The sequence below is a fragment of the Schistocerca gregaria genome, chromosome 3, assembly GCF_023897955.1.
Source record: "Schistocerca gregaria isolate iqSchGreg1 chromosome 3, iqSchGreg1.2, whole genome shotgun sequence".
NCBI classification, from domain to species: domain Eukaryota; kingdom Metazoa; phylum Arthropoda; class Insecta; order Orthoptera; family Acrididae; genus Schistocerca; species Schistocerca gregaria.
In genome coordinates, this window is record NC_064922.1 from 432,308,791 (window position 1) to 432,328,872 (window position 20,082).

General features: G+C 41.4%; 1 protein-coding gene across 2 annotated transcripts in view; it reads right to left on the reverse strand.

Annotated features, from left to right (window-relative positions):
* The window catches only part of LOC126354441 (solute carrier family 22 member 7-like), a 199,177-nt gene that overhangs the window by 138,120 nt on the left and 40,975 nt on the right, over positions 1 to 20,082 (reverse strand). The window contains exon 1 of one of the 2 annotated variants that reach the window (XM_050004127.1): positions 8,479 to 8,518. The exons of the other annotated variant lie outside the window; for it this stretch is intronic. Within the exon in view, the coding sequence (XP_049860084.1) occupies positions 8,479 to 8,490 (12 nt within the window). The 5' untranslated portion in view covers positions 8,491 to 8,518. Of the gene's footprint in view, positions 1 to 8,478; positions 8,519 to 20,082 lie in introns of those variants that run through there. 2 annotated transcript variants of the gene reach the window in all.

Sequence of the window (20,082 nt, forward strand, 5' to 3'; positions counted from 1 at the left end):
GTAGACCAGTGCCCTCCCTGACGTATATTCTATGACACACCATAAAGTTACGTTACGGTCATCCAGCAAGTATTCTTCGGGTTTCAGAAGGAATTCAGTGAAAATACGCACCTAGTTTAAGAACAATATTGTATATCTAAAGGGCGTCCCAGTGGGTGCTTTGAATGCCAAGAACATCGATCCATACTGGCTAGAATTTCAACAAATTCTTTGGCATCAAAATACCGATGACACCGAAATTTATATCTGAAGCTCGCTCCGCCACTATCTCGCTTCATTGCCACCTTTCGGAGAGAACTGCTGTTGTTGCAGATATGGAATGTGGTCTCGAAAGTTTTATTGCAGCTGTACGACTCCCACGAGGACATGTCTAGTCAGAAGATGGGCAGGCCTTTTTAGGACAGTGCTCCGACATCGCATTAGGCTGCTCCGATTCCGCACGTACATGTCAGTAGTCGCTGTCTTCTGTGTCGTCCTTACTAATCCCACGCCGACGTGCGGTTTTGAGAAGTCCACCCTCCATCCACACGACAGTTTAAGGATTACGCGACAAGAAATGTACTACTTTCTCCAACGTCACGCACTTCAATGATCGTCCTGCTGGCCGCAGAGCATATGACATCACCTGGGGTGAGTACTAAGTGTACCAGCACATGCTCTGGCACAAAGCTACGTGCCACAGTGAGGAAATTCACCCGGACCGGCCTGCCACGCTAAAACTGGAAGAGGTGGTAGCTTACTACTATGACATTTTGATGTTTTCTCTGTATGTCCATCGTTATAAGGATGGTTGCGGGACCTCGGCTGTTCAGTAGAGAATGTCAGACCAGAACACCTTTCAGCCGTCTAAATTTACAAATTATTATTTTATTGACCAACGAGTTTGGGCAGTATATTACGCCACGTTGTTAGTCTAACATTTGGCAGGCGATGATTGAAATGATCGCAGTTTCAAAAATCCTCGGATACCAGTCATTGAATGCTGACCCATATCTTGACTGGACCGGAGCTGGGGTCTTCCTAAGTGTTGGTCAGGTGGCCTTAAGATGGCGCAATATACCGTCAAAACCGGTTGCTCAATAAAACGACAATTTCTAAATTTAGACGGCTGAAAGGAGATTTGGTTTGACATAATAATTCGATATTTCGATGCCGCCAATAAAATGAAACGGGCACACGGTGAAATCTACGCTGCAAGAAATCCAGGAGATGATACATGAGAAGTTTCGCCTGAATAAGAGCTAGAAACACTACCATGATTTGTCCGCTAAACATCGATGTGGAGATCTAAACAGCAAGTAACATGAGAAACTTTTAGCACTGAAACCGGAAGCATCACCGATGATTATCGTTCACTTCCTCACCAACACGAGCCCAATTTCCACTTGGAATTCTTGATGAAATCATCAGGACGCCAGAGAAGAGAAAGAAACGACACTTTTGCAGATATTATTTAGAGCCAGTCGACGAGGGAAGAACACCAAACTGCCATCTCTTTTGAGGCTGAAGATATACAAAGATATTGTACAACACTAATTGCTAATTGATAGGGTAGCATAACATGAGCTTAGCTAGAGTGGTCTTACGCATTTCAATATTGCGGTGTTAAATACCAAAACAAACCAATTGACTAAACTACGCCATAGTGATTGGTTACGGCAATGTAAATTTTCAAAGATGCTTTTAAAGTCCAGTTGATCTGCTCAACAAAACTAGTTTGTGGAAATAGGGCACAGTAGTAACAAGAAAAATGGCTTGATACAAGTAAAACTTCCCAAAAGAACTGGAAGGAAAGTTGACCTTGAGTGGCCCAAAACTAGATAAAATGTTAGTCATGTGTTGCATGGTAACATTCGTTGTAACTGACGTGCTAGCAATGAGCCAAACAAGTCTACTGAAGCACCCACAGGAACACATACGTAGCAATGTCCGTTTCTGGTAGGGGCAAGATGTTCTACGTAATAGGTTAACTTCTTACCCATTTGGTTGTTTTCTATCGAAGAGCACGACAGTCGCGATGTGTGATGGGTTTCGGTTTAGCTACCTTCGTAATTCACACTGACCAACTAGTTTCCTAACATCTTTACATCTTTGAAACCCCCCCCCCCCCCCCCCCGAGTCAGATGTTCCTTAATTTTTTGAACCATCTTAGAAAAACCCAAATGACCACCATAAAAACAGTGTAGAAATTATTTAAAACAACCGATATTAGGTGCTTTGGCAAATAAATTCGATAGTGGAATAAATCTTTTTGAATTGGAAACTGGATGTGACAAGCTAGACAGCGCAGTGGCTGTAGTGGCCAATACTAAGGGAAGGTGATTAATTTCAAAGAGATTACAGTCCATACGGAATGTCGTAGTTCGTTTAAACTCGTTTGCAAACTGAATCTGAGAACAAGCTTGGTGAAAACGGTACTGATTCTAAAACGACTGTGCAGTTTAAGGCACGATTGTCCAATCTGCGACGATAATCTGCCCCACCTGAATTAGGAAGTAACAAAATGGGCAACGCATAAGGAGATATCGAAGATCTAATCAAACCAACCTCCAGAAGTTGGTCGACTGTCTTCCACAACTACTCCATCTTGGGAAGTAACAAACAACAACGGGTTTGTCTGACAAGTATGTGATCTGTTAAACGAATGCGGTACTGAATTTTCTTAGTTTCTCCAAGTCTGTCTGTTAAAACTTCTAGAAACTGATCGAGAATTTGAAGTAACCTTTTAGCTTGTCGTTTACTTAAATTATTCTGAATAAAATTATTAGCCTCACCATTAACTGTACAAAAGTCTGGTGAGCATCATGTTAGCGGAAGGCAATATCACTCACTCCTATAATTTAAAGAAATAAATCTTATCAGAATAATTCAACAGGCACCCTGCTTTGCTTGAAAAGTCACATCCAAAAATTACTCATGTGGTTAATCCTTTAACAAACAGAATCTGGAGGGGTTACGAAAGTTCTCAATATTTATTTCGGTCAACACTGCGTAGCTACCAGTAACAAGCTACTATTGGCCATAAAGCACATTTCCTCCACATGATTTAACGGTCCAGATTGTCCCACACCTCGATACTGAAAGTAACACCCGCTGTCTAACAAAGAAACCGAACTGCAGGGAGAAAACAAGACACAGACTGGTTCGGAGTTCAAAAATGAGCACACAAGAGGAAACGAACTACCATGTAACAAATTAATTTTCCGACAATGAAACGGTGGTTCGTGGCCAGTCTCATGCCATGCCGCACCATCACATCATGGCATCATTTGCTTCAAAAAGCTTCAGGAAGTTATGGGAAGTCTCTACTGTACGACCAGATTTACAGCAACTTAAACACACCGTATCATCATGAAGTTTTCGTGCAGAAATAGGCGACACCGCGTTTCCTCAAATTTCTTGCTTCTCGATCGCTAACTGCGAGCTTTGTTGCTGATCCGCAAACTTAATATTTTCTTCTTTATGTGAATCAGCAAATGACGTTGGTCTATTGCAAAATACAACGTGTGAGCGATCCATTGAGCGTATGCCTTCGAGAAACTGTTAAACGTTCTGATAAATTGCCACGTAATGTAATTCCAGCTACACGAATACTTTTACAAATTGGTCTAAACACTCCTGACCACCTCGTATCGTAAATAAGTATTTGCTGATATTGTACTCGCTCATGTCAATCGAAATTTTTTCTTGCAAAATACTCTTCCAGAAGTGACCTACAGAACCAGCGTTTCCAGCAGCTTCAGACACGAATTTATTATATAAAGAAGGATGTTGATATTTGCCTATTATTGATAAAAAGTACAACTTTGCGAAATTTAGGTTTACTGATCACTCCTGTTGGAAACCGTGCTCCCATGTAATTCTCGAATATCCGTTTTCCCTTTCCAATTTAATATGATGAAATTAAATCACTCTGGAGTTGTTGAATCTGAGAACGCGAGGTGACGTCGGAACTCGAAACATTCCAGTGGTTAATGTATGACTTCATACATATAACTGAGATCGCTAATGCCCAACTTGTTCCAAAATTTCAACACTCTCATACACGCCATTTAACATCTTAACAGAAGCAGTGCAGCTGGTGCTCACCTTTCCTATAGTGTTTACGGCGGTGTGGATGGGCTAGTCTAAGAGGCCCTGCAAGAACTGTATAAGTCTATAAGTACCGGGTGATCAAAAAGTCAGTATACATTTGAAAACTTAATAAAACGCGGAATAAGCGGTAAAAATTGACACACATGCTTGGAATGACATGGAGTTTTATTATAACCACTCCATATTGCTAGACGCGTGAAGATCTCTTGCTTGTCCTCCCAGGTCCTCAGACCTCAGTCCGTGCCATTATTGGCTTTTGGGTTACCTGAAGTCGCAAGTGTATCGTGATCGACCGACATCTCTAGGGATACTGAAAGACAACATCCGACGCCAATGCCTCACCATAACTCCGGACACGCTGCAGAGTGCTTCCGACTACAGCTATTGTTGAGGGATGGTGTTGGGCATGTCGAGCGTTTCCAGTAAAGAACATCATCTTTGCTTTGTCTTACTTTGTTATGTTAATTATTGCTATTCTGATCAGATGAAGCGCCATCTGTCGGACATTTTTTGAACTTTTGTAGTTTTATGGTTCTAATAAAACCCCATGTCATTCCGAGCATGTGTGGCAATTTCTACCTCTCTATCTACATTATTCAGTGATTTTTTTCAGTTTTCAAATTTATACTGACTTTTTGATCACCCGGTATAAGGTACTGTCCCTTCTGTTGGTACTCCAAGAACATGAAGCTCGTACATCAAACAGATCATTTTCAAACAAGGCACCTCCTTTACAGCGCAACGCGCAGACGTCAACCCAAAACAACAAAGAAAAAGTCGTTCCCAGGAACAATATAAGAGTTCATTTACATAGGTCCGAGCATATGCCCATACGCTAAGCCCAAATTTGTCTGCTACCACTGACCTATCTCAAAACAACTCAAAAAAGAACACTCAATTTAGTAGCGGGAGGTACCAAGCGCCCATAACGAGAAATAAACATGTACCATTTGTTTTCACATAATTGTATTTTACCAAACTACTCTAATACAACCACAGAGCTTAAAAATTTGAAAAAATAGTAAAAACGATCATAAATGGAAACGACGAAATTTCTTTAAAATGTATACAGTTAAAATATTAAAATAGACACAGTCTCTTTATGGAGCACAGCATCTCACAACAGCTCCAAAGATAACTACCTTATCCGACCTTCCAAAATGTTCCTTTCTCAAACGGAGGGTATCTCTCTTTAGTGATCTAAAACTCACGTGAGACATAACAATAATACATATCTTAAAATGAAATAAGCAGATAATTTCTTTACATTCTGAAACACGAGGGTCGCATGCTTGGGTAATGTGGCGTGAAAATCAGGTAACAATATTATAACAGATCTCAAAGTACCGAACCGTTGAACAAAATTCTACTCTCAACTATGACTTGAAAAAACAAGGTTTTTAACAGTACTAGGACAGAATATGAAAGGTTAAAAGTTTAGAAGAACTTTCTCATCATATGGTTTGAAAGGCATCTTCTGTGGCACGAATCACAGGTCAGCAAAAGTCTCTCTTTCTAATGATAACAGATCACTGACCTTTGCCAAGATCAGAGTTATTAAACATATATTTGCTTTGAAAAGAAATTTTGAATGAATTAGCAAGAATAAAGCTGTCTGTTCATATACGATTTTAAAAACACTGCACCTATAAAAATGAGCATGAGTGTACAAAAATTTATGACATTCATTCAATAGAAATTACTGAACGATTGAGGAATAGTCTGATCACTCAACGTACCATTCACTATATATACGAGAACAAACTTTTCAAACACCGTCACGCTATTAAACAAAATTAACCGATGGCGCACATAATTCCAAAAGCTGACAAATGTTTGCATATCTAACTGTGAAGTCGCTGTTATTTTACAGTTTCCCTTCTTCTGCTACAATGAAAATCCAAAAGCATTACGGCGAAACCTAACTATATTATCAAGTCACACATGTTGTTGAGTCTGTTGACCTTTGCATAGAACGGATAACACATTTATCTGCATACACAACTCCAAATCTCGAGAGAGAACTAGCTGGCCCGGAATGCGCAACGCATTCTCGCCAATGATCAGTTTATGCCCCAAGCATTACTCGAACGCCATTTCACTTGCAGGTGACCCTATAAACATCTACTATAAGTGCTGCCACCGAACTTACATCCAATATATAACACTATGGCAGTCTCATGGCATCCACTCCATGTGCGAACAGTTCCATCACTGTCCCATAAGATCCACTAGCTCTTCCATTGACAGGAGCTGACGAGACCATGAACCGATCCACATACAGCCCTTTAAAGGCTCTGTTCAACCCTTCTGCTCCCGAACAGGGAACCGCGGAAAGTGTTACCGAGAGACGTGCCGTCGATATCTTTCAATATCGAAAGCACACTTTCTCAGAAGTCATGTGATGGAACGAAGACGTATTGGTTTTCTTCTGGGTACCTATACCTAAATGCACGAACAACCACAGAGATGTGTCTGATACTGAACGTAATAGGGACTCGAGACAACTTTGACCATCGAGGAATTAAAGAGATTCCACATAACGAGGCAATGACTGCGTTTACAGTTCCATGGGGACATTATCAATATTCGTCTTAAGAACGTGTCAGCCACATGTCCGTAAGAACAGGCACCATGCGGAATCAGTGGCTGTGATACATATTATGTATTTTACATGATCATAGTTCGTAAGACAGAAATTAACTCTATGATTGTTAATTGTAACATTGTATAATAAAACGTACATAAAATCTCAAACAAATACTTTAATTCTGTTTGGTATAAAAAAGTCATCCTGCGATTTCCTGTAAAGTAGGAGTCTTGTATGATTGTGAGTAGGAAATTCTACGTATCATCGATAGCAGGCATCATCAGGTTTGTGTACAGGGGAAGACACCCATCAGCATTCAAAAGAGTCTCCAGTTATCTCGGAATGGACAAACACACGATTTTCAAAGGAATATTATACCATTCTTCCCGATCATTCACCTTTTCCTCCAAAGTACACCAGGAAGAGTCAATAACTTTAACATTTTGTGTCTGTGGTGTCCGGGAAAGAGACGACAATTCATCCTCGTGCTCACAAAAGCAGTCCTAGTTGGTACGATCTGTGTAAACGCGGGCCTTCGTGTCTCGCAGCACAACTGCACCATTAAAGAACAAACATTGTCCCTTTGAGTCACATAATCCTTTGCAGAAATGTGACCTTGCAGAGTAGCTTTCGGGGACATGTAATATCACGATATGACTTCCCACCGGTTTTTAATCTCGGGTCGTAAAGTCAGCCAGAAGTTGGAATCATACTGAAACGAAAGACACAGGTGTAACGGACTTTCTTCCATTGCTCCTTAGTCCCGATTTTACCGCTTTGGCACCACGCTTTCCAATTACGGGCTTTTGCAACACTGGTAGATAGTTTTGGAATTCCAGCTCGCCTACAATTCGCTACTTATCGAGCTCCCTTCGTCTTCTTTTTGTGCTGACATGGTTCACAAGTACTATATTCAGTTCTCCAGTGACTTTTGGTGCTGTCCTCACAGACCCCTTCAGTGACCGTCGGTGAAGATCAGCCAGCACACAATTCAATCCGCATTGTAACTTAGCGGATGGTATTTCTCAGCTTTCCCAGTCTGTAATTGTTCGTTACGGTTCAGCAACAATTTTCCTGCGTTCGAGTTGACTTATCTCTGATACAACGCACTCACGACTACGCAGAATACTGTTCCGACCACGAACCAGGCTTGCAACGTTTCGAGGGTATTACAGAGGTACCTTTCCTGGTCAAATAACACAGTTTAACCTGCAGACCTAGACAACATCTGCAGCTGCAGTCAATCGTCCATTTCTCACGGTCTTTCCTTATTTTTCTCCAAACTCTGCAGCTATGCACTAATTACTTCTGGGTAATATTTTTGCATGCGCCATTAACCAGTTTATAGCTAAGTTTTTAACTAGATACTTTCTGAGTACAATACATTACAAGTTCGTAGGCTCCAAGGACCGAGGTCATTCTGGATCAAATCATTTCGGGTACAGGACCGCTTCACTGCAAACTACTGAAATAACTAAACTGCCGATGTTTCAACCGACCCACTACAGTCATATTTAGAGTGAACCGCCCAGAAGACGACCGCGGCAAGACGGTAGAAACGTCGGCGGTTTGGTTGTTTTAGTACTTTACAATGACGCTGAGCAATACGCCACAGTTTTTTACCCGAAATGGATAACAATCTTTTAACAAATTTTGCTTCAGTTACTGACTCCACTTTCGGTAACTATAGATCCAGATACACAGAAAACAGTGTAGGAAGAATTACGGTGTGTGCAGGAACCAGCGAGTGTGTATCTGTTTGAGAGCACAAATGAGGATAAAGTAACACTCACATTCTCAGGCATGTCGTAGCAGGGCTTTCTCTTCAAAATCTTGTCGCTGTTTGCTCCTCTCTCTTATGGAGTGTACTGAAATACCTACACCTGGTAGCCTCTAATCTTAATGAGCAACTAAATAAACCAACAAGACTGTTGCACATAATCGTCAGTAAAGTATTTACCATCGACTTTAGCAACACTGAGGCACTTAACACGATGTTGTAAGTAAAGTAAAGCGAGTGATAAATCTCGTTACTTGCAACTGCCCATGTGGGATGTTATGACGTCAAACTGCGGCGATAGAGGTTTGGGGTGACAGAAAAACAACGCGAAAGCTGATCTTGTAGCTTATCTGCGAGGTCGACAGTTGTCAGACGAGTTAAGAACCTCTTTGTGCCACGACGTTGGTGCCTTCTTGTAGGTTGGCACTACGACACCGACACCGACGACCGCGTCCTCTAGCCGGCGCTGTGCAGCTCTACGAGCGCCGCTCCAGATTCAACCGATTTGATTCCGAGCAGACGACCATGCAACATTGTTTCTATTTCATAGTGGGCGAGCCGCTACAGATTTGGCCTTTTTAACTTTATGTACAGCTTTGCACCTACGTGCTCATCACAGCCAAAGTTAAGTAAAACCGCTTTAAATTGCAGTACCAAGTGTTCTACCTCACCTGCTCCTCCTAGCTTCCTAGATACGGCCTACCCTTCAGTTTCCAGGAGCAGATCCACGCGCCGCCTTCCAGGCAAGATACACAACTCTTTTTTCATGATATGCAATGTGCACAGCTGGCAACAATCTAACGACGGACGTTGAGCACTGCTCTGCCCACTTCGCTTTACGTCAGACTAATTAGATTTGAACGTCAGTGACCGGAGATCGGTCTTAAATAAATATTATAAGCACTTGAAAATGTTGTTTTTGAAGATTTACTACTGCTGTTGAGTATCAAAGAAACAAGACCTGTCAACATTTTCCCCGTTAGCTGAGCGCGTAGCGTTGAATACTCATTCTTGTAAAGTTGCTCCCGCTGTAGCCGCCAGGTCTGAGGCGAGTTGCAACGGTCCGCGCGGCTTCCCTCGTCGGAGGTTCAGAGTTGTCCCCCGGGCGTGGGATTGTGTGTGTTGTCTTTAGCGTAAGTTAGTTTAAGGTAGGTTAAGTAGTGCGTCAGCTTAGGGACCGATGACCTCAGCTGTTTGATCCCATAAGTCTTTACCACTAATTTCCAGATTTGTAAACATGCTGGTTGCGATCTTGTAATCACATAATTGGTGTTTAATTTAAATTCCAAAATATTCAGAAAATAAGAACTTTAATTAACAAATATTTAATAATAATAATGTTCTAAAAATAACATCTTCTTATTTTAATCATTGCTGTTATGGAAATCAACTAAAATTTGATTCATACATTCGAATTTTCTTAGCGTTAATTGAATACATATCACGTTCATCAACAACAGTATTTAGCCTACAAAAATAAAACACTCTTCTATTTGCCATTTGACCTTTTGCATTTGTTCGCTAAATTTTTATTTATTTTGTATACTGGCATTTTCACACAGGTTACTGTAATATTTAAAAATAATGCTGTGTTCTTTTTATTAAAATATGGTTTATATTTGTTAAGCGACAGTTCTGTTTGATAATAAGCATGGATTATATGTAAAAGTATAAATGAAATTTTGTTTCTAGCGAGATTCGAAGTGGCAACTTCACAATCAGACTGTCCAACTTTTACGGCACTCGCTTAGCTACCGACAATTATATCATACCGTCCCACATGTTTAACATGTAAAAATGGTCGGAAATTATCCATTCTTCATGGGTGACTTTTTCGACTCTGTTTGAGAATTGCGTCACACTACTTTAGGAGTCCGCAGCTCCTGGTCTCGCGGTCGCGGTCTCGCTTTCCGAGCCCGGGGTCCCGGGTTCGATTCTCGGCGGAGTCATGGATTTTCACCTTCCTCGAGATGACTGGATGTTTGTGGTGTCCTCATCATTTCATCATCATTCATGAAAGTGGCGAGATTGGACTCAGCAAATGTTGGGAATTAGTACGGGCGCTGATAACGGCACAGTTGTGCGCGCCACAAACCAACTATCATCATCATCAGCTACTCTAGGAAACGGATGTCCGGACACGGATATTAGAGTTCCTTATATAAGACGATAATGGAAGAGCGCAGAACTGTCCATAATGTCGTCTTGTTGGTGTCGAATAAGTACTGGTACACGACAACGGTTGGTATCTGCTGTGCCGCTGTCTGGAAACCGACAGAACTTACGACACATCAACGGGCAACCGATACAAGCGTAACCAATTAGGGTATCTGCCAGAATGCGTAGCTGCCGTTTCAGCTGGTGCACGCGTTGATCGAGAAGGACTACATCATCTACCTATTTACTCCGCAAGCCACTGTGATGTTCTAGGCGGATGGTATATCGTATTAATATTATCGTTTTTGTTTTCTATCCCTTTCGTGTACTGTGTATGGGGATAATGACTGTCTGCTTTTCGCTGTACGTATCGTAATCTCTCTTATTGTCGTAATCCCTAAGTGAAACGTGCGATGGTAGCAGCATAAAGGTGGCACAGTCTTCTTTAAATACTGGTTCTCCAAATTTTTCAGATAGGTTGCGGCAAGAACATCCTGTAAAGAAAACGACGAATTCCTTTGATGTTGGCCGAGTATTTCTGTTCCACATTCGTATAGTCGATACTAGGACCGACCACTGCGTGCCAAACATCTTGCGGTCCGGGGGTGATGACCGCGTGTGTGACAAGGCGGCGGTTTTGCTCGTTATTTCCCGGAAGCACACGGTTTTTCGGTGGTATTGGTATTTCATTAAGTGTTGCGGTGTGTCATTTCTCGGATTGCACAACTCTCTTCAGATCGGCAGAATCTATTGTTGGCTCTGTTTACCCTTCGCTATTTATTCGTGATATGAGAACGTTCGTAGCTCCTGTCCCTGTTCATTGTCAGTGTTTTACACATATTCCTTTCCTCCCTCATTCTACGCATAACCTCCTCATTTCTTAATTATCAGCCCATCTAATTTTCAACATTGGTCTGTAGCACCACATCTCAAGTGCTGTTCCGGTTTTCTCACAGTCCATGTTTCTCAATCATAAAATGCTGTGGTCCAGTCGTATATTCTCAGAAATTTCATCCTCAAATTAAAATGTATGTATGACACTTCTCTCTCGGCACTCTAGCGATCTTTCGCCACAAGCGTTTAAAAATGAGTGGGAATGACAGAAGTCCAGTTCCGTTAGCTCACTGCCCTTAAAGGAAACATGGAATGTCAAAAACCCGTAGTGGCATTACAAGAATCTTTTCCTAAACGTTTTGATGACATGGCCAATTTACATGTTTCTAGATCGCGTACTGATTCAGGTGGAAGCGCACCTGTGCATATACAGATGTAACTGATTGATGTGCAATGTATTTCACGTGAAACGCACAAATTCTTTTACGTTAAAACTGCCCAGGATTTCTACACTGTCTTCCTCAGGTAGAGTTACCACGTCTCCATAACCAGTTTGCAAATGAGCTGCAATATTTCGTTTAACACGTTTTGTGTGAAAGAGCACCCTTTTCTTTTCTTTGATGCGGCCCGCCACGAACTTCTCTCCTGTCTCTCATTTCTTAATTATCAGCCCACCTAATTTTCAACGTCCGTCTGTAGCACGTCATCTCAAATGCTGTTCCGGTTTTCCCACAGTCCATGTTTCTCAATCATACAATGCTGGGCTCCAGTCGTATATTCTCAGAAATTTCATCCTCAAATTAAGACCTATGTTTGACACTTCTCTCTTGGCCAGAAGTGCCCTTCTTGCCAATGCTGCTAGTCTGCTTTTGATGTCCTCCTTGCTCCCTCCGTCATTGTCTGTTTTGCTGCCTATGTATCAGAATTCCTTAACTTCATCTGCTTCGTGACCATCAATCCTGATGTTAAGTTTCTCGCTGTACTCATTTCTGCTCCTTCTTATTACTTTCGCATTTCTTCGATTTACTCACAATCCATATTTTGTACTCATTAGACTAGCCATTCAATTCAGCAGATCATGTAATTCTTCTTCATTTTCACTTAGAATAGTAATGTCATAAGCGAATCGTATCACTGATACTCTTTCACTTTAATTTTAATTCCACTACAGAACCTTTCTTCTATTTTCATCATTGCCTTTTCGGTATACAGATTGAACAGTAGGGGCGAAAGATTACATCCGTGTCTTACATCATTTTTAATCCCAGCATTTCGTATTTCGTTCTTGGTTGTCCACTCTTATTGTTATCTCTTGGTTCTTGTACATATTGTATATTACCCGTCTCTCCATACAGCTTACCCCCATTTATCTCAGAGTTTTGAACATCTTGCACTATTTTACATTGTCGGACGCTTTTTCCTAGGTCGACAGATTCTATGAATGTGTCTTGATTTTTCTTTAGTCGGTGTTCCATTATCAACCGCAACGTCTGACTTGCATTTCTGGTGCCATTACCTTTCCTAAAGCCAAAGTGATCGTCATCTGATATATCATCAATTTTCTTTCCGTTCTTCTGTATATTATTCTTCTCAGTAACTTGGATGCATGAGCTGTTAACCTGAGCCGGCCGCGGTGGTCTCGCGGTTAAGGTTCTCAGTCCGAAACCGCGCGACTGCTACGGTCGCAGGTTCGAATCCTGCGTCGGGCACGGATGTGTATGATGTCCTTAGGTTAGTTAAGTTTAAGTAGTTCTAAGTTCTAGGGGACTGATGACCATAGATGTTAACTCCCATAGTGCTCAGAGCCATTTTTTTGTTAACCTCATTGTGCGATAATTCTCTCACTTATCAGCTCTTTCAGTCTTCGGAATTGCGTGGATGATATTTTTCCAAAAGTGAGACGGTATATTGCCAGACTCATACCGAGCGAGGTGGCGCAGTGGTTAGCACACTGGACTGGCATTCGGGAGGACAACGGTTCAATGCCGAGTCCGGCCATCCTTATTCAGGTTTTCCGTCATTTCCCTAAATAGCTCCAGGCAAATGCCGGGATGGTTCCTTTGAAAGTGCACGGTCGACTTCTTTCCCCGTCCTTCCCTAATCCGATGAGACCAATGATCTCGCAGTTTGGCCTCTTCCCCAAACAACCCAACCCAGACTCATACATTCTGCACACCATCGTGAATAGTGGTTTTATTGCCACTTCCCCTGATGATTTTAGAATTTCTGATGGAATGTGATCGATCCCTTCCTGCCTTATTTCATCTTAAGTCCTCCAAAGCTCTCTCAAATTATGATTCCAATACTGGGTTCCCCAATCTATTTTAAATCGACACCTGTTTCGTCCTCTATCAAATCAGACTATTCTTCCCTGCCAAGCAGGCCTTCAATGTACTCTTTCCACCCATCCGCTCTCTTCTCTGCATTTAACAACAGAATTTCAGTTACACTCTTAATGTTACGACCCTTGCTTTTAATATGAGCGAAAGTAATTTAACTCTCCTATATTCTGAGTCATTTCTTACATGTATCCTTTGTTTTTCGATTTCGTCACATTTTTCATGCAGCCATTTCGTCGTAGCTTCTCTGCACTGTCTGTTTATTTCATTTCTCAGCGATTTGTATTTCTGTATTCCTGACTTTCCCTGAACGTTTTTTTACTTTCTTCTGTCATCGATCCATCCATTATGAAATTAAGTAAGTCACGACTGAGTGCCAGCCTGAGTGAAATTCTCTGCGTCTGTCTGAATGTCGACAGTTTGTGCCAGATAAAAATTATAGTCTTCGGCACACCGAAAATATTTAAATATAGCTGAAAATTTGTTTTATCTGTGATCTATGTTGGTGGTGAGCGTAAAGTATAAAATAATTCTCATGCAGTGTGCCTGCACTGCTATTTAAATGCGGCGCATTCGCTGTGCCCCCCGCCTCCTCGCACTCAGCGTGGCGGTAGAGGAAGTGAATAGTGAGGCCGAGCGCTATGGCACTCATGCCAGGGCATGGCTCGTGAGCCGAATTATTGGCCGCCCCTGGTCTACACACATCAGTTACGATCTTAGCTTTGCATCTTTCAATTCGTTCTCTGTCTGTGGTCATTACTTTGTGGATAAAGTTGCTAGAGGAATTGAATCGGTCTTACTGTCGTCACGTAAGCGATTTTCATTACACATGCACCGTATTTTCCTAGAATTCTCAGAAAATAATCTTGTTATTCACTTTGTTTTCCCTAATACTGGTGTTCTATAATCGTACCATTTTATTACGCTTTTTAATATTTCCTGTAAGTATAGGATTTGATATGCTCAAAAAGTTCACCATTAAACTTGTATCATCCGCTGCGGATTGAATTGTGTGTTGAGTGATCTTTACGGGCGGTCACTCAAGGGGTCTGTGACGACAGCAGAAAAAGTCACTGTAGAACGTAATGTCCTACTCGTAAACCGTGTCAGCACACAAGGAGGACGAAGGGAGCCTGGTAAGTAGGGAATTGTAGGCGCGCTGGAATTCCAAAACCACCTATCAGTGTTGCAAAAGCCCGTAATTGGAAAGCGTGGTGCCAAAGCCGTAAAATAGAGACTAGGGAGCAATGAAAGACAGTAAGTTAGGTCTGCGTCTTTCGTTTCAGTCTGATTCCAACTTCTGGCCAATTTTACGACCCGAGAGTGAAAAACGGTGGGAAGCCATATGTTGATATTCCATGGTCCCCAAAGCTACTCGGCAAGGTCGCATATCTGTGAAGGATTATGTGACTCAAAGGTACAATGTTTGCTCTTTAATGGTGCTGTAGTGTTGAAAGACACAAAGGCCCGCGTTTACACAGATCGCACCGACTAGCACTGCTTTTGTGAGTACAAGGATGAATTGTCGTCTCTCTCCCGGCCATCACAGTCACCAGATGATAAATTTATTGACTCTTCGTTGTGTACTTTGGAGGAAAGGGTACGTGACGGCTATACACTTCTCACATTCAGAGTGGTGTCTGTTTGTCCTATATCGTGTCTTCCTACCACTTTCACGCAACGGCGCTCTGACCTTGTTTTTTAGGGAATTGACTAGTTTGAACCCTGGGACCTTTTGCTGGTAAGGAGACGCAGGCCACACATTACATGTAGAATTCAGAAGAGTTCAGTGAGACTAGCGATGATATAACCAAATACTTAATGATCTCAGCGTCAGCTCCACTGCACTCCCTGTAAAAGAATCTTAATACTAACTAAATTTAGTGGAAGGGGTTCAAGGCTTTCCTATTTTTAGTTAGCTGGTAAAATAACGTCAAATAAGCAGTTAAGTTTACCATTGGAAATTTTATTCTACTCACAAAACATTGTTTATTAATTGCACTATTGGTAAAAGGAAGTGTTTCAATACAGGATGGTAAAAAATCAACTGCGTTCAACAAAAATGTGAACGAATATTCCATGAGTGGGTTTCCAAGTTCTACAAGGGATCGAAGGATGACCTATGCCATATCACATATATAATCTAGGTTTAAATTAAGTTTCACAAGAGATAAAACTATCAAAATGGTCTACAGTGACCCTCAATTATCCTTAATTACTTATCTAACTTGTCGTAAACTACAGTGGCTGATGTGGCTTCTCAATAATTACATAACAGAGAAATCATCGCGTTTCAGTTTTTTACTTCAAGTGGCAAATGTGAACACCATGAGCTTTAATTGACGATCGACACTAGCATTACGAAAAAAGGGGGTGTAACAGATGAGACTTCTGCAGTTCTGAGTGAAGCCTTATGCGGTCAAAAATGCGGAATCGCGTGCTCTCATTACCTTGTCGGTGTTTAGGCAGCGTCAGGGCGGCAGCGGCCGGCGCAGCAGCCATCCAGCTCGCCGTCTCGGAACTAACTTCTCCTAACTTCTCCCTACAACCATTTACCGAAGTTGGTTTAAAAAAAAGTATCTGGCTGTGTTTTCATTGACCAATCAGGTTCTCAATGTTAACCTTAAGCTCCGCCTACAAATAATTCTGTCTATCCAATGAGAAACGTTATACTTTTCGTGGTGTGGCAATGTTTTTAAAGTCTGCAACGTAACAGAGACGCGAAAAAGTCTCACGCTAAAACTTGCAGCTGGTGTGGTCCTTTTAGCGTTATCGTAAGATCTATACTGTTTTTCTGGAGGGCTCTATCTTTTAACATGGGGTGTGGGGTAGTCCTATCGTAATAGAGACGCGAAAAAGTCTCACGCTAAAACTTGCGGGTGATGTGGCCCTTTTTGTGTTATCGTAAGATCTATAATGTTTTTCTGGAGGGATCTAGCTTTCAACATGGGCTGGGGGGTGGTCTTTGACGTAACAAAGACGTGAAAAAGTCTCACACTAAAACTTGCAGCTGACGTTGTCCTAGTGGTTAACTGGAGACGTGGGTGTCCAGTCCGTTCCTTATCGTAGGGCCTTCTAGTTTAACACGGTTCTGCTCTCGGCTTCTGTTGTCGTTTCTCCCCTCAGAACTGCGTCTGTCTCATGGTGGTAAGGTATGACATGCATTTAGGCATTCTTGTGTTAGTCTGTGGTATTCCATTTGCTCACTCGTAACTCGTATTACTTTGGTTAATTTAATGTCACGATATATTCGGAGCTATGTGATATACTACTGGATTTGCTTATCACGTCAGGGTTTTCATGGAACGTGTTGGATTTTCCTGACACCGTACACACTTCCATCAGCGTTGCCTAAACTTGCAACTATTTTGCAGGAAGAATGCGATAAGATCCTCTTGAAAACCGTGAATTTATCCATTCCGAGATGACTGGAGGCTCTTTGGAATGCTGATGGGTTTCTTCCACGTTATTAGACATGGTAATGTGTATTTCATGTTTCCCTGTACATAAACCTGATGCCCGCGATCGATAATACGCAGAATTGCCTATGCACAATACCACATGAATCCTACAAGGTATCTGTAGTGCTCTACTGTACAGGAAATCGCAGGATAACTTTTTTATATCAAACATAATTAAAGTACCTATTTGAGATTTTACGTACCTTTTTATTATACAATGCTACAATTAACAAATATAGAGTTAATTTCTGTGTTATGAACTATGGTCATGTAAATTACATAATATTTATCACAGTTACTGATTCCGCATGGTGCCTGTTCTGACGGACATGTGGCTGACACGTTCTTAAGACGAATATTGATAACGTTCTTATGGAATTATAAACGCAGTCATTGCCTCATTATGTGGAATCTCTTTAATTCCTCGATGGATAATTATGTACACTGGTCTAAGTTGTCTGAAGCCCCTATTACGTTCAGTATGAGACACACCTGTGTGGTTGTTCTTGCATTGAGGTATAAGTACCCAGAAGAAGACCAATACTTCTTCGTTTCATCAGATGACTTCTGAGAAAGTCTGCTATCGACATTGAAAGATACCGAGCGCACGTCTCTCGGTAAGACCTTCCGCGGATCCCCGTTAGGGAGCAGCAGGGTCGAACGAAGAGCGTTTAAAGGGCTGTATGAGGATCCATTCACGGTCTCGTCAGCTCCTGTCAATGGAAAAGCTAGTGGAACTTGTGGGACATTGGTGGAAATGTTCGCACATGGAGTGGATGCCATGAGGGACACAGTGTTATATTGGATCTAAGTTCGGTGGCAGCACTTATAGTAGATGTTTCGAGGGTCACTTGCAAGTGAAATGGAGTTCGAGTAATGCTTGGAGCATAAACTGATCATTAGCGTGAATGCGTTGCGCATCCCGGGCCAGCTAGTTCTCTCTCGAGATTTGGAGCTGTGTATGCAGATAAATGTGCTATCCGTTCTATCCAAAGGTCAACAGACTCAACAACATTTGCCATTTGATAATCTAGTTAGGTTTCGCCGTACTGCTTTTGGATTTTCATCGTAGCAGAAGAAGGGATATTGCTAAATAACAGTGACTTCACAGTTCGATACGGAAACATTTGACAGCTTTTGGAATTAATGTGTGCCATCAGTTAATCTTGGTTAATAGCGTATCGGTGTTTGAGAAGTTTGTTCGCGTATATATAGTGAAAGGCTCATTGCGTGATCAGCCAGTTTCTCAATCATTCAGTATTTTCTATTGAATGAGTGACATTGTGTGTACCCATATTCATTTTTATAGCTGTAGTGTTTTTAAAATCTTATACAAGCAGACAGTTTTATTCTTGCTAATTTCTTTAAAAATTATTTCAAAGCAAATGTATTTTTAATAGACCCGCTCTTGGAAAAGGTTAGTGATCTGTTATCATTAGAAAGAGAGAATTCTGCAGACCTGTGATCATGCCACACAAGATGCCTTTCAAACCATATCATGAGAAAGTTGTTCTAAACTCTTAATGCTCGATATTCTGTCCAAGTACTGTTAAAAATATTTTGTATATTCAAGTCATAGTTGAGAGTAGAATTTTGTTCAACAGTTCGGTATTTTGAGATCTGTTATAACATTGTTACCTGATTTTCAGGCCACATTACCCAAGCATGCGTCTCTCGTGTTCCAGAATGTAAAGGATTTATCTGCTTATTTCGTTTTAAGATGCGTATTATAGTTGTGTCTCACGTGTGTTGTAAATCACTGAAGAGAAATACCCTCCGGTTGAGAAAGGAACATTTTGGAAGGTCGGATAAGGTAGTTATCTTTGAAGCTGTTGTGAGATGCTGTACTCCATAAAGGGATTGTATCTATTTTAATATTTTAACTGTATATATTTTAAAGAAATTTCGTCGTTTCCGTTTATGAGCATTATTACTATTTTTCAAATTTTTAAGCTCTGTGGTTGTATTAGAGTTGTTTGGTAAAATACAATTACGTGAAAACAAATTGTACATGTTTATTTCTCGTTATGGGCGCTTGGTACCTCCCGCTACTAAATTGAGTGTTCTTTCTTGGGTTGTTTTGAGCTAGGTCAGTGGCAGCAGACAAATTTGGGCGTAGCGTATGGGCATATACTCGGACCTGTGTAAATGAACTCTTATATTGTTATGGGCACGGCTTTTTCTTTGTTGTTTTGGGATGACGTCTGCGCGTTGTGCTGTAATGTAGGTGCCTCGTTTGAAAATGTCCTGTTTGATGTACGAGCTCCAGGTTCATGGAGCACCAATAGAAGGGACAGTGCCTGAACTTACACAGTTCTTACAGGGCCTCTTAGACTAGGCCATCCACACCACCGTAAACACTATAGGAAAGGTGAGTATCAGCTGCTCTGCTTATGCTAAGCTGTTACATGGCGTGTATGAGAGTGTTGAAATTTTGGAACAAGTAGGGCCTTCGCGATCCCTACTGCATGTATCAAGTCATACATTAACGACTGGAATGTTTTGAGTACCGATGTCACTTCTCGTCCTCTGATTCAACAACTCCACAGTGATTATTTTCATCATATTAAATTGGAAAGGGAAGTCGGATATTCTAGAGTTACTTCGGAGCACGGTTTCCACAAGCAATGGCCAGTAAACCAAACATTCGAAATGTCATTCTTATTATCAGTAACTGGCAATTATCGAAACCCTTCTTTAGATAATTATTTCGTGCCTGAAGCTGTTAAAAACTCTGGTTCTCTAGGTTACTTTTGGAAAAATATTTTGCAGAAAAGGATTGCGATTCACATGAGAGAGGACACTATCACAACGCGAAACAGTTTC